The 15,702-nt window shown below is 44.1% G+C and overlaps 3 protein-coding genes across 3 annotated transcripts; 2 read left to right on the plus strand and 1 right to left on the minus strand.

Moving 5' to 3' along the window:
- Positions 1 to 5,506: 5,506 nt before the first annotated feature.
- Positions 5,507 to 6,029, minus strand: SERLADRAFT_386778 (uncharacterized protein; the record flags this gene model as incomplete). Its single annotated transcript, XM_007317276.1, has 1 exon — positions 5,507 to 6,029. A coding segment is annotated over one exon (156 nt), but the record flags the coding sequence as incomplete, so codon positions are not given.
- A 6,190-nt stretch (positions 6,030 to 12,219) lies between these two features.
- SERLADRAFT_386781 (uncharacterized protein) lies at positions 12,220 to 12,721 on the plus strand (the record flags this gene model as incomplete). The annotated part of the gene is made up of 1 exon (XM_007317277.1): positions 12,220 to 12,721. The coding sequence occupies one exon, from the start codon at positions 12,258 to 12,260 to the stop codon at positions 12,573 to 12,575; it is 318 nt and encodes a 105-aa protein (XP_007317339.1).
- A 1,032-nt stretch (positions 12,722 to 13,753) lies between these two features.
- SERLADRAFT_436977 (uncharacterized protein) lies at positions 13,754 to 14,697 on the plus strand (the record flags this gene model as incomplete). The annotated part of the gene is made up of 3 exons (XM_007317278.1): positions 13,754 to 14,185; positions 14,292 to 14,414; positions 14,461 to 14,697. 3 exons carry the CDS (start codon positions 13,754 to 13,756, stop codon positions 14,695 to 14,697), a joined length of 792 nt encoding a protein of 263 aa, XP_007317340.1.
- Positions 14,698 to 15,702: the final 1,005 nt, after the last annotated feature.

Genomic DNA, 15,702 nt, shown 5'->3' on the forward strand with positions numbered 1-15,702 from the left:
TAGCGACATTCTCACGACTCTATTTGGGGCAAAAGCTTACATACCTAGATAGAGTGATGTACTAGAAAGCTATTAATGATGTGTCTCTATAATGTTTGTATGATTGTTACTCACAGTTTAAGTATTTTACAATACTCATTACATGTAACAACCAAGAGTTAGTTACTCTGGTGCACACAAGAACACACTATAGAGAAGTTGATGAGGGAGTGGTTACCCCTTGAGCTGCAGAGAGTTTGTTGGTATACAACAGGAGGACTCGCTGAGGAGTCTCCTGGATCTATTGAGGTATATATACTACTACAGGGTTGTTTGTACATGTGTACTATACAGTTGATAGAGACAGTGGCTGATGATGTCATGGGGCCTAGCCTGCATGGCCAACTCCACTGTGTGAGAGAGTTGTGTCTAAAATAAGAAGAAAGGCAATGCGGCGCGAGAAAGAGGAGTTTTGGATAAAAGGGGAAGTGCTGCATGGCGCCATGTGTGAAGGCTAAAGTACAAGGTTAAAGCGGAGAATGAAAATAAAGGGAAGGTCCGAAAATTGTGTTATCGTAACATTACATGTTCTCTTTTTATTCTGTATCCTAGAGAAAATAATCCATCACCACAACAAAGTGAATCACATTATTTTCCTCTTTCCTTCACTAGTGCAGCAAACAACAAAGCCAGGCTGTATACACATTTGGGTGGCTGTCTGTACGCAATTTTCCAGTATGGACAGTGTCTGTTATCCGCAAGGGTGGATTCGGAACTGTATTATATTAACTAAGTAATTGTAGGAATATGATGCAGCTGCAATGCTGCAGTCACTGTGGGGATTGACTTATATAAGCCCAGCTTATATGCTGAAAATATTCGATTTTAGCTTTTTTTCAGCCAGCTAAGGAACGCATGCCACAACATGAGAAGCATATAAGCTGAGCTCATATAAGTCAATCCCCACAGTGAGTACTATAAACATTAGTCTCAATTGAATGTGGTCATGCTGGAGTAGTCCCTTGCCGACCTAATTCCAGATATGACTATCGATATCTAGTGCCACTTCTGTCAAATGTTGATACTTACTATTATGGTGAGTAAACTGTTGACCGTAGGATCTGTATTTCCATACCCATAAACTGACACCGTGAGACTGAATGTCATGCAACAAATTTACTAGTTGGGTGAAGGTAGGCTTTCATGGGGGATATTGGGAGGATGGGACTCTGATTGGTAGCGGGTAAAATGAGAGAATGAGAGGAATCATCATTGTTAGCCATATAAGAGACGTACTTTGGGTGTTAATAAGTGGTATTGAACATAATAAAGGTCATGCAATATCTATCCTATGTATTGTGTGATAACCAACAATTGTCGTGTCTATTAGTGGTGCTCTTCTCCTAACCCTGTGTGTCTGTTTAGTGGAGTTTTCTCTTTGATGAATAGAACTCAACTTGAAACCTGCTGCATGCTCTTCAAAAAGGTTCACCATGGCTATAGCCTGGAGAGAGCGAGCAAGCACCAGCGGTGTGAGTCCGTTGTCATCTTTCAAATTGACAAGAAGGTCACTGCATGCAAGAAAAATGCTCACAACTGCCTCTCGCAAACTCACACAGTCACAGTCGACATTTTGTTCTTCATCAACACCCAAGACTGCGCAGTGCAGCGGTGTTTGTCCCTTCACATTCTTCAAGTTTGGTGCCATATTACAATGCAAGAAAAGCAAGGAGGTTACACCCTTATGTCCAGAATGCACCGCATAATGCAGTGGTGTCTCCATTCTCGCACTGCAGGTTCACATCAACATCTTCTCTAGCGAAAAGAGACTCGTGCCCATTTTTTGCTGCTTTGAACAGGAGGATCCGACCATGGTCATGTCTCCAATTGACATTCATGTCATCACCTGCCAGCAACAGCTTGACAATGTCCTCATTTCCATTCTCGGCTCTATAGGAGAGTGGTGTCCTGCCCCATCTATCTTTTGAGTCAGCCTCCACATCCTCCCTTTGTGACAACACCAACAAGACACAGTCTTGGGGCACTGGAGTACAACAACAGACAAGCAGAAGAGTAATGAAAAAGAGGGATTTTCCCTCAAGGTAGGACCAAGTTAGTTGTTGGTAGACAACAGGAGGACTTGCTGAGTCCTTCCCCATGTATTGCTCCTGTATATATACTAAAATACATGAGGTACTGTACAGTTGTAAATAAAGTTTAAAGTCTGATGTTTAGCATGTGACCAGTCACATGGTGAGCCTAAACACTGGTCATGTGACTATGAAAAGTCCAAAAATGTAAAGTAAAGTAAATGGTCACATGACTGGTCATGTGACTTGGAAAAAGTAAAAGTAAAAGTACAAAAAGTAAAGTGTAAGTAGGTGCTGGTATGTCAATTGTAACACCCTTGCCAGCAACACCTTGACAATGTCCTCATTTCCATTCCCGGATGCATAGGACAGTGGCGTCATGCCTTCCTTGTCTTGTGAATTGACATCATAGCCTTGATCGAGTAGTACACTCACCACCTCTACATGGTTCGTGGTTGCTGCGGTTCTCCCCTGATGATCTTGTTGGTCTACAACAGCTACATTTTGAGGTTCATGTTCAATGGTTCAAGCCAAGCCAAACAATGCGCATATATATATTATCGAGCCAAAGTCCCTCATGTAACATGCATCCAGCTTTTAAATGTTCTGCTTGCAATGAAGAAAATCATGTATTATGATCTTATTTGTCTCTTCAATAACACCACAAGCATGATTTCCCCAGTTTTTCACAGCATAATAGCTTAACTCCCCACTGAATGGCCAGTCATAAGAGCAGTCCACAGGTGACAGTAATGACAAAGCTTTGAGGCAGATATTGGTAAGTTCAGAGTGAAGATTTGGGCACGGCTATTCCTTATATTTGCTGAAGTAGTTCTGCGCAGTGTAGTCTAATGGAACAGTGATCAGATGCAGCAATTATTGGAACTATAAACTGCTCACAAATCAGGCGAGCCATGGAATGTTCTTTATCAACCACAACTAAACCAGAATAGGCCCCCAATATGATGGCTATACCCACCAGGTCACCACTACTGATTCCTGTACTGCTGCAGAAAAGCGTCACAGCCTCTTGAAACCTCTATTGCTCAGTGGTTCGAGGGCGTAAGTGACACACATGATAGCTGTCAAAGCAAGATCCCAGTGTTTCTTGTCTAGTTTGTTGATCCGGATCATTGTTCCATTGTAGGCACTATTCAAATCTTGGGATAGATTTCTAAGCGCGTCCCGGACCTCTTTACAAGTGACCATGGTCTCCAACGACCCTCCATGCAGACAACATAGGAGAAACCTAATCCAATATTGATATATAACTTCTTCAAGAAAGGACTAAAGAAGCACTCACATGCCACCTGCATATCTTCGACAACTTCTTCTTTTAAAGGGGGATCTTTGGCAATGAGCTCTGCCAGCATCGTCTCAACCTTGTAAGCGACATTATTTTGCTATTTTTGATCACCAGTCCTTACTCCATTCTAGGAGGTATTTCGCATCCCAGTTGTATCACTGTTGATTCTTAAGACAGTGAACGCAGGGACAAACCACTGCTACCAGGTGGCAGTGGAATGCAACCATAGGCGCTCTCGTAGATTGACCAGGTACGGCAGCATATCATCACTGGTATTAACTCCTTCTAACATATTGAATAGGTCGAATGGGTGACTGGGGCTATATCAACACAGAGTTAGGAAGTATATTATATGTTGAACTTATTTGCTAACAATCATTGATTCAGTGGTCTTGGTCTTTTGGAATACATGTATCTGTGTGAAGACTTGGAACTACAGCCTGTTATAGCTGTGTGGGCAGGTTTGTCTTTGCTTTGAGGTATTATTTATTTCCATGCTTACTACTATACTTCTCCTAGGTTACTCTTTTAGTAGCACAAGCCTTGCAGAAGATGAGCTTTGGCAAAATAGCCTTCGATATACTAGCGTATATATTTTTCATGTGCACGAATGCGTATACATGGGACATTGCCAAGAGCATCCGCTATTGACTTGATATCACGTGAGATTGGAGCCTTTTTAGGAGTTTATAACGATTGGTGCCAGTTTCCGTAGTTTCATCCAAAGTGTTGACAACAACAAAGACTTGCAAAAAATGTTTGATTTCTGATATTAGTGTCTTGTACATCTTCCGGGGTTGGGCGGGAGTCTGTTTGCCGGTGGAGTTCATATCTCTCAGCGACATTCTTGAAGGTAGCATAGGAATATTCAACAAGTTGTTTTAAGAGACTTACAACAAGGTCATCAACCTTTGGTTGCTCTTTGTAGTTGCAATAAATGTGCAACACAGCAACATCAATGTTCTTGTGCTTTTTGGTGAGGAGATTGATGATATGTGACCTAAAAACAAAGACATTTGATCAGAGTGAGTACTTGATGCCTGTTAAAACACTTGTGCAAGGACAGTTTTGCCAGCACCAGCTGTCATAATCAGAATTGGTTACATGGAATATTGTAGTGATCAAAGGATGAGTACTTACACATCCCAGGGCACCACAAAGTTTTAAATTTTGTATTGCCTCTTATCCACTCCTTGAATTTTTCATCGTCGAGTACCTAGTCTCCAGTTCCCTCTTGTCTACTTCTGTAGGCGTCACTCTGTGTGTGTCGTGTCAAAAATTCAAAGGAGTTGACCAGGCAGCCAGTTTCTTCCGCTCTTCAACTAAAACAAAAGGATATGTTAATGCCACTGAAGAACATGCAACAATATGATTCATACCATCATCCCTGCTGTAATTATTGATTATTGTATGGTCGCCATTGACTTGCTGACCATGGACTTCACTGAATGTGCTGTGGCGCGCATCGACGGACAAAGCTTGGGCCATTGTACCCTGAAAGTCCACATCATAAGACATCAAGGAAGAGAAAAGATCCTGTATAAGATGATACTGCTATGGTTAATAATACAGACAAATGGCAGTTGTGATGAGTAGGCGAGTGGGAAAAAAGAGAATGGTTGTAGACGGCACCTTTAGTTGTGTTATAAGTTTGAAACCCCTGAGGCATGTCAGTCATGCGCTCATTGACGCTGATATTGTACCGTAGCGCGTCTATTATGAGGGCAGCGTGTTTCATTAACAGCTTGAAAACACCATCATTAACCTGCACTGTAAAAAAACAATTTTCATCAAGGTAGTGTTCACTAGGTGCATATAACCAAGCAGATGCAGAAGTGTTTGACCAGTCAAGGACAGGCAGGCCATTATAGGTATACCGCAAGCCATTCAATAAATCATCATGATATTCGGATGACTCTATAGATGAAGGATTGGTTGGTTCCCACCTCAGGCTGCAATTCTCGGTACCATGGAGGAGCTTGATCTGGACCCTGCACTGCAAAAAAGCTAAGATTACACTGTCAGGCAACAAATACGAAGCTATATAACAAAGCCCAATGTCTGGTCAAGTCCTTCCTTGAAGGCGGTGAATCAGAGTATGAGAATGAAGAGTATCGGTAAGAGCGCAAATCCAAACTAATATTGAACTGGAGAACAATACATCGAGTATGTACTTCTCTATATAGTGAACGACGATGGTCAGACCGAGAAAGGGAAGTACTAAGAAAGTGGTCTGACCAGCTAGTTAACCAATAAGGAAAAAGGAGGAAAGTGGTCCGATCTATCGTCTTTACTAATCGTATGAGAAAACGTATTGGTAAGGGATGTACGATTGGCTGTATCAGTAAGCCCATGAGAAGGCGCTGACTTACAACCTTCTTCGCTTATCAATATTCCTCCGAAGTATTCCCAGACATAGCACTGGATCGTGACTATGTCATCTGGATATCTTCTCGAGGGTCGACAACAAGTCTACCTCGTTGTAGATACGATAGAACGTGAGTGTGAAGAGAGAATAAGAAGAAAAATGATAAAAGTAATAAGACACCTGCTGTAATCTCTAGTCCAAGGGCAAGAGGAGTGACGGGGATCGAGTCTGCTAACCACGACATGATGGGAATGCGATAAGAAAAATCGATTCCTCACATTAGCTCCCCTTTTATAAGACTCGTGTCCTCATGAGTCCGGATGCGGCACTTTGGAACTTGTTACTAATCCAATCAAAAAGCATTGGAGGTTTGGAAGTGGCGGTGTAGTTTTCGTAAGGACGGAAGTGGAGAGAAGCGGTAATAATCCGAGGGGCGGCTGGATTTGTTTTATGGAAGGCGGCGAGTAAATCAGCGACATGCGTAAGATTGGTGTCGGGTTCCCAAGTTCGTTCGGAGACTGGATAACCATGCCAGTGAATGAGGTAGTCGAGTTTACTACCTTTCAGTTTGGTCGGTCTGGAAGCGATTATACTCTCTACTTCGTATTCGTCTATTCCTTCCACGATCTCGGGTGGTGGTCGCGAGGAAATTGGTTGATTGATGAATTCGGGAGCGTGGTATGGGGAGAGGATGGCTTCGTTGAATACGGGATGAATGGACTTCCAACTTTTAGGGACATCGAGTTGATAGGCGGAGGGTCCGACCTTTTGGGTGACTTTGAAAGGTCCGAAGCGTTTATCGTCTAATTTCTTCATTGGTCTATCCGTTGTGATGTTATGCCCTTCTAACCAGACTTTGTCGCCAGCTTGATACTCTCGGGAGGGGGACTTCTTCCGGTCGTAATACTTCTTCAGATTCTCGTTTGCTACAAGAAGGGAGGATTTCGTGATATCATGGAGTTTTTTCATTTGTTCGCTAAATTCTACTGCAGAAGCGGATCGAGGGGACGACGTGGTGGTGATATTCGTTCTTGGGTGTAACCCATAGTTCAAAAAGAAGGGCGTTTGATTCATTGCGGTATGGAGGTGGTTGTTGTAAGTAAACTCAGCAATGGAGAGCCAGTCTGCCCAGTCATCTTGTCGATGATTTATAAAAACGCGGAGGTAGTGCTCTAGATCCTGGTTGATCCGTTCGGACTGTCCGTCTGTTTGAGGGTGATAGCCTGTAGAGAGGCCTGGTGTTATCCCCATTAGGTCGTAAAAGTCTTTTGTGAATCGAGACATGAATTGAGGACCTCGATCGGAGACGATCTTTTCAGGAATTCCGTGGAGTCGTATTACATTATCTCGGAGTTGACGTGCATAACCGGCCGAGTCGAGAGTGACGAAGGTGGGGACGAAATGGGCCATTTTACTAAATCGGTCAACAAAGACCTGAACGGCGGTGTAGCCCTTGGATTCCGGTAATGCGCCTATGAGATCGGTGGTGATAATCTGCCAAGGTCGATCTGGTATCGGGTTCGGGTGTAGAGGGGCGTTAGGCTTTGTCCGATGTGCCTTGGTGCGTTGACAACTCTCGCACCCTCGTACATACCGTCTGATATCAGTACGAAGACTTGGCCACCAGAGCTCTCGGTTCACTCGTTCAAACATTGTTCTTTCTCCTGGGTGTCCAGCCAGGGCTTCGTCGTGATGATCTTTCAATATTCGCGCCCTTAGTTCGTGATTTCGGGGAACGTATACTCGGTCAGCTAATGGGATCGGGTAGGAACTCGTCGCGGACTCTCTCTTGATCCAGACGATCCTATCCTTCATCTTCCAGGTATCCGGCTTCTCTTTCAAGTTCTTCTTTACTACGTCGTCTTGTTTCTGGAAGCTTTGACGTATATCTGGTAGGTATCCTTCGTTGGTGTCAAGTAATTCAAAATGTACGTCTGGGAGAAGTATCTGATCCTCGTTATCGTTTGTGCCTTTAGGATGATCAATTCGTCTGCTTAACAGGTCGGCCTTCGTATTTTGATTCCCTTTGACATGTTCCATTTTAAAATTATAATCTGCAAGCTGGGATGACCATCGAGCTTGGCGTCGATTGTATTTCTGAGGTTGACGGAAGTAGAGGAGGTTTTGGTGATCTGTGAAGATGGTGAAGGGGTGCTTCGATCCTACAAGGTGATGTCGCCATTCATCTAACGCCGTCATAACTGCGAGCATCTCTTTGTCGTAAATTTCGTAGTTTCGTTCTGCAGGGGTAAGGGCTTTCGAGAGGAATGCTATGGGTCTGAATTTGTCGTTTTGTTTCTGGGATAGGACGGCTCCTACAGCGAAGTCAGAGGCATCGGTTTCTAGTTTGAATGGGTCGTCGTCATTTGGTATAGCAAGGGTGGGGGCGGTAGTAAGCGTTTTCTTCAACGTTTCAAAGGACGTCTCTTGTTCGTCTTTCCAGGTCCAGTCAACTTTTCCGGTGAGTACAGTGAGTGGTTTCGCAATTCGTCCGTAGTCTTTGACAAATCGTCGATAGAAATTGGAGAACCCTAAGAATGATTGGAGTTCTCTTTTGTTCTTTGGTGCGGGCCAGTCAGCGACCGCTGCGACTTTTAACGGATCCATACGGATAGTGTCTTTGGAGATGATCATGCCTAAATACTCGACTTCCTGTTTCTCGAATTCGCACTTCTCTGGTTTAAGATACAACTGATTTTGTTGCAGGATACGGAGGACTTTGGTGACTATTTGACGATGTTCTTCGAGTGTTTCCGTGAAGATCATAATATCGTCTAAATATACAATAACTTTTCCTTCCGTGATCAGTTCTCTTAGGAGGTGGTCCATCATGGTCTGGAAGGTCGCTGGCGAGTTGGTAAGTCCGAAAAACATGACAAGGGGTTCAAACAGGCCGCGATTGGTCCTGAAAGCGGCCTTGTGTTCGTCTCCTTCTTGGATTCGGACGTTGTTGTATCCCCATCGTACGTCTAGTTTCGTGAAGTAATTGGCACCTTTGAGTTTATCGATGAGTTCGGATATGAGGGGGAGGGTGTAGCGATTCTTTATGGTAAGTTCATTCAGCTTGCGATAGTCTTGGACAGGGCGTAGTGAGCCATCTTTCTTTTTGATAAAGAAGAATGGTGATGCGTAAGGTGATTTGGATACTCGAATCCGTCCACTTGTTAGATTTTCGTTAAGGAATTCGTCTAGATGGTGTTGTTCGTCTCGGCTAAGAGGGTACGTTTTGCAGTCAAGACCATTAGCCTCGGGTATTAGCTCAATTGCATGGTCCCAAGGACGTTTCGGGGGAAGTTTGTCAAATGATTCTTTGGTGAAGACGGGTTCGAATTCATGGTAGATTGGAGGAACGACATCTCGGAAGGTGAGCTTTGACTTTGCCTTTTCGGAGGATTCAGCGATTTGTTGACTTTTAGTGGCAAAGGCGTTCAATTCTAGCTGTGTTATCTCCATAATTCGTGTTTCAAGATCGACGGCTAGAACTTTATCCCCTTCTTCAGGATGATACTCCGGATCATCAGTAGGGAAGGTAATCTTGTTGGTCCGCCAATCAATTGTTGGATTCGTCAGTATCAACCAGTCGTATCCAAGCAGTATGCGTGGTGAAAGTAGAGATGCTACGATGACATCTATCAAATGTTCTTTCCCTTTCACATTGATGTGAAGAGTGACATAGTGTGTTACTTTCTGGGATCGACCATCGGCTCCCGCAGCGTCAAGAGGGACGGGCAGAGGCGTAGTATTGAGGGTATACTTGTCAACCAGGCTTCGATCGATAACCGAGTTGGTGCAACCAGAGTCGATAAGGGTTGGGACGGTGAATGTCTGTCTGTCGTCTATGGTAGTGACTTGAGAAATGATATGGAGACTTCGTTTTGACGTAGGGTTGTGCGGCGAGGTGTAAGCATGGATGCGTTCTATAATGTTCTCTTCGTCGTGGTTCTTTAGCATCTGTATCGCCTGCAGGGTGATATGCTCGTAGTGATCTTTATGGGCCCAGTTTCGTAACAGAGCTCTTGCTCTTTCTGGTTTCTGGTCTTTGATTCGTCTGGCCAACCATTCCGGTGAATGTGGCTTTGCGTAGGTTTCGGTTACAGCACGTAGATGTTGATCAACTTTCTGAAAATCCTTCGGGGGTGCTTCGATTTCTTTTAATGACGATGTAGTGGGAGTGTCTTTGGTTTCCTCCGTTTCCATATATCGTATTGCCATCTTTCCATGTGGGCAATTTCTAGCAATGTGGCCTCGTTCGCCACAATTGTAACAAGTAACATTCGGGTTGGGCCGATGTTGTCTCTGCGTGTTGGAACTCCCAATCTCCATAGGTACACCTGATCCTCCAAACGTTCCTGCTGTGTTTGGATGGACTGCATTCTGGGGCGGTGGTCTATGAGATGGAGTATAATACGGTCGCTGTTGGATATACCGTGGTCTTCGCGTCTCTGTTTGCGGTACTGTCTGTCGATGCTGTGGTGGAGGGTAGTCTTGGTTCTGCTGATAGCGCGGTTGATATCGTTGGTACTGAGTTGGCAGCCTCTGTTGAGGTGGTTTATCTCTCCTCCTTTCCAGATTAAGTTCTTCATTTCGCTGTTCCCATTTCCTTGCCGCTGCCTTCCACTCTAAGTACGTGGTGGGTAGGTTTTCCTGTTGCGAGATACGATCACGAAGGAATTGAGAGAGGTTGCGGCGAAGGATACTGTGAATGAACGGATAACTTTCTTCTGCGTCTGGTGGTAATCCTGCTTCCATAAGTTTGGATTCGAGTCCTCCAAAATATGCGTCTACCGTCATCTCTCGTTGTTCGTAATCGTGAAGGGCAATCTCTGCTTTCAACTTGAGATGGGGGTCCAGGAATTCGTTATCTAATTCCTTGATGAATTCTGAGATAGTTCCCCAATTTCGCGGTGCAAATAGGTCTCCTAGCACTGCGGTTTTGTTGTTGAAATTCGCCTTCCATGTATGACAGGCGTCATTGGCTTTATCGGACGAGATTCGGGATAGTGCAAAGAGGATTTTGGAGGAGTTGGTTTGGAAACTTCTGGGATAGGCGAAAAAGTAGTTTGCTAAAGCGTTCTTCCAGTCAACGTATGTTTCCTTTTTACCGGTGAATTCGAATGGAGGAGTGGCAAGGACAGCTTTGCTTCCTTGATTTGTTTCGTCGGCCATTGCTGCTGCTAGATCAGGTTCAAGGTCTAAAGATTCCTGATCGAACCAATCGTCGGGTTGGTTTTCGGGTTCTGGAGTCGGAGGTGGGGGAGGAAAGTTTTCTGGTCCTGCTGACTGATACAGTTCGTCGGGTTCTAGAGCTTCCGCAGCAGCTCCTAGAGATTGTGGGGGGGGTGTGTCGGGAGTGACCAGAGGACGGGGTTCTCGATAGGGCTCCAGATTTTCAACGGGTTAGATAACGGATTTAGATAACAAGTCTTTCTAGATAATGAGTCTCTTTTTTATTCACTCAAAGTCTGGGTCAAACGTAAAATTACTAGGGAAGTCTCCTCCTTCTGCTTCTCGGGGTCTCCAGTATTCTACGTCCTGAGTAGACCCTTCACTTTCTGACTCGGTTTCGCTGCTAGATTCTCCTCCAAGTATATCTGTTAATGAACTTCCTGTTTCCCGTTCTATCCTTTCTGCACAAGGCGCAAAAAGTTGTTCAACCGACGGGATGAGCGGTGCTTCTCCTCTTCGACCTTGGTAGGTGTAAGAGTACTGCGAATAGATACGAGTTCGTGAGCTATGGTTGATAACGGCCCAGAAATCGCTTTGGAGAACTGTAACAATGAAACGTTCGGGGTGATCAGATTGTTGGTTAACAACAAATGGAGTGAGGATTTCTAGGATCCAGTAATATTCGTCGACGTATTCTGAAACGTGTCGAATGTTGTCAATTTCGGTCGTGTAGTCTTCTCTGTCACGGGATTTCCTCTGAGCAGTCGCGATGAGTTGATCAAATCGTGCTAACGCAGCAACAACTCGTCGAATATGATCTTTAGTAGAGGGCGTGACGATTATAACAGAAGTGCTGTGTTGAAGACCAAACCGCGGCCCGAATGCGTCAAGATCTTGGACTTCAGGGAGGTAGAGAGTTCGGCGAAGTCGTGTCAGATATTGGACAATAGAAAGGTGGTCCAGATGATTGCCGATGCAGAAGTACTGGATGGGTTGGTAACTGACAGGAGAGGCGGAGTAGGTGTCGTAGTAGTCAGATGTAAAAAATGAGGACGGGATATCGTAGGTAGGTTCCTCGTTAGGCCTCTTCCTTAACACAATGCCACAAAGCAAGGTGTGTTCGAAGTCGTAAGGGAGGAGGCGGCTGGGTATGTCTGGAAAAACGAGAGGGCGGATTCGATAAAGATCGAGGAGATCTGGGATGTGGCTCTGCGAAATAAGTTGCAGGTTTCGTTCTTGTACGTTGGCTATTCCTTTCAAAAGCTTAACCCTCTGAGTGTTCTCGTAACTCGGGCGTACTAGGCTCTCGAAGTAGTCTATCAACGGAATTTGTTCGTGCCGCAGGGATATGAAGATTAAAAGTTCTCTCCGTGCTTTGTCGGAGATGTTGGAGTATCTCCTCGAGACTGCGAGAATTTCTCCTACAGATGGCGGAATGGTAAAAGATGGATTGGGTGAGAGCGAGTGCGTCGTTTATGTCGAGGATGATATCCTCGATCGGATCAATTGGAGAAGACGAAGCAGAGGAGTCTTGATACAACTCAGTGATCTGTTCGACCGTTCCTTCCGCGTCTGGAGTACGGGCTTTGGTAGGGACGGGGAGGACCGGGAGCGGTTTGTTGAGAGCTGCGAGGAAATCTTTCTGGTGTCTGCGGTCCGCTTCTGATACCCACTCTTCTGAGAGCTGTTGGGAGGTAGACACGATGGAGGTATACGACGTCGCTGACGAGTCCGGTTTGTAGGTATCTGATGATGGCAAAGAACGCAAAGAATTGGACGAGAGCGGTGATGGTAGAGAAGGCGTCCAGTTTGAGAAGACTGAACGACAATAGGTGTAATGGTGTGGATAGTGAGAGGTCGATGACGATAGTGAGGAGAGGGATAGGGATGGTAGAGAGGTGGAGAAGGTGATGATGAAGGTTTAGACCGGTGCAGTGGCAACGACAGTCTTTTTCAGGGTGTAAGGAAACGGTTTTCCAAAGAGGGGCTCTGGAAAAGGATTTGAGGTAGGTGAGTTCAATATTTTGTCAGGCAACAAATATGAAGCTATATAACAAAGCCCAATGTCTGGTCAAGTCCTTCCTTGAAGGCGGTGAATCAGAGTATGAGAATGAAGAGTATCGGTAAGAGCGCAAATCCAAACTAATATTGAACTGGAGAACAATACATCGAGTATGTACTTCTCTATATAGTGAACGACGATGGTCAGACCGAGAAAGGGAAGTACTAAGAAAGTGGTCTGACCAGCTAGTTAACCAATAAGGAAAAAGGAGGAAAGTGGTCCGATCTATCGTCTTTACTAATCGTATGAGAAAACGTATTGGTAAGGGATGTACGATTGGCTGTATCAGTAAGCCCATGAGAAGGCGCTGACTTACAACCTTCTTCGCTTATCAATATTCCTCCGAAGTATTCCCAGACATAGCACTGGATCGTGACTATGTCATCTGGATATCTTCTCGAGGGTCGACAACAAGTCTACCTCGTTGTAGATACGATAGAACGTGAGTGTGAAGAGAGAATAAGAAGAAAAATGATAAAAGTAATAAGACACCTGCTGTAATCTCTAGTCCAAGGGCAAGAGGAGTGACGGGGATCGAGTCTGCTAACCACGACATGATGGGAATGCGATAAGAAAAATCGATTCCTCACATACACAAGATTGGAATCTACCAAAAACCCACAGATTTCCACCACATGTTGATCGGATACTCACTGGGTGTCGACGCGCTAAAATGTGTTTGAAATGGATGCATTATCCATTCATTTTTGATGGATGTTGAGCAGGTGTCAAGCAAGTCCATACTCACTATAATATACAAGGACGCTATAAATGAAGCATTTATGAGAAAACTTGGTATCGACAAACTCAAAGTGAAGCACTTACCAGATTACCCGTTGTCAATTGATCCCAGTCAACAGCCAGAAGACACTGCCACTCAAAAACCATTATATTGTTATAACTGGAAATTATCAGCTGACGACAAAGCAAATAGCAAAAATTTAGTAGAAATTCAACAATGGGTCATGCTTAACGCACCAGTAGAAATACCATCAGTCATAGGGATGCTTCAGCTTGTGCTACCAAAGGACCTGAAGCATCAAATTTGTGTGATATTCCAACATATGGCAAGGCAGTATTGTTTGAAATTACAAAAGGACGAGGCACTGGCGAGTCGAGAGAATGAAGATGATAGGGACCTGTCTGACACTCAAGAAGAGAACCTTGTAAGCATGTCAGTGTCCAAAGCGCACAAAGACTCTCGTGCACAGTCTGTGAGTGTTTCAGACAATGATATGATGATTCTTGCACTCACTTGTTCCAAAACAGAAACTTGACCAATGAATTTGCAAACGGCCATTTTCTACTTACACCAACAAGAAATTTGATGCTGTATTTATCCTAAATGCTATGTCTGATGATGAGGTCAATCCGGATTATCGGCCAATGTCAGATGAGGTTAGGATATTCATTAGTAGGGCCCCAGATTATAGGAGTGAAATAGTAAGTCATAAATCATATAAACTTCACAAAACACTGACCTTTATAGCTCCAAACGATATATGACGACCCTGAGAAAATCATCAACAACTATCCACCTCCTTCGACAAAATTCCTCAAGCATCGGCTCCATGCGTGGCAGATCAAGCCAGAACTACTGGCCTTGGCTGAATATAGCAATAATCTTGGTTCTTCAAGGCTTGCTTACAGTGGTACAGCGTGGGGTGACAAAAAAGATCCAATTGATGATGGGTTGAATGGGGTTGTGCACCACAAACAAAAATGATCAGCCAAAGACAGCGACAAAATTTTTATATGAATAAAACAAGTTCCAAAAAAAGACATCAGTACAAAAGCACAGAATAGCCTTGACAAGATACTAGGAAACACTCACAGAGATGAGCTGTTCAAGCAAAATGGTCGTCCAGAGCGAGAGTCTTCAGAATAAAGGAGCCTGTGGATAGGATGGGATTATTCTTGTGAGCTGTTGAGATCTTGCTCAATTCCGTCCAACCAGTCATTGCTAGGTGGTTCAACACTACTCTGTAGAATGTTTAGATGTTCAACACATGTCAAAAATAGATACTTACACGATCAAACGAATGGATGATCCAAAGTTTATCAGTAAATATGTCTTGATTGAGTATGATGGGGATCACAGCTACAGCAGATGTGAGTTGATCACTATCAATCACTTCCAGCCCCTGGAAACGATCTGCATATGCTACGTAGATCCCGAGATCTGTAGAACTAGAAATTGGCAACAGATATTCAACGAGTACAGAACAAAAGCTGTAGCACTTACTATAAACTCCATGGCAACAAAGGGATTTTATCATCTGCAACCATCCGACGTATGATAGAGCAATTTAACTCTTGTTTGTTGGGGATGGATCTTCACTTTGACATGGTAGATAAGTTCGCAAGGAATATAACCTATAGAAAAATCAACAGTTGCAAATTGATCAGCTTGTGTATGAGTTGAAGTTGTACAGCCATATCGGATCCCAGTTTTAACGACAAATGGGAACACAGAGACTGAATGGCGAGAGAAAGGTATAGCTCCATGTTGACTTGTCATGTCATCAAAGATAATAAGGTCTGGCCATTTCTTGCGAATGAATTCCAGAAGCAAGCTATATACTTCGACATGTGGGAGTCTCCGGACATTATTGTATTTCTTGATTGGCTTTGGATATAAAAGGCTTGTGCAAGAGAAACCTGCAATATATGAGCGCAAAGTACCGCGGTTAAGGCCTTTCTCTTTGACGATGCAACCTAGTTAATAAAT

Source organism: Serpula lacrymans (genome assembly GCF_000218685.1).
Source record: "Serpula lacrymans var. lacrymans S7.9 unplaced genomic scaffold SERLAscaffold_6, whole genome shotgun sequence".
Lineage (NCBI taxonomy): Eukaryota > Fungi > Basidiomycota > Agaricomycetes > Boletales > Serpulaceae > Serpula > Serpula lacrymans.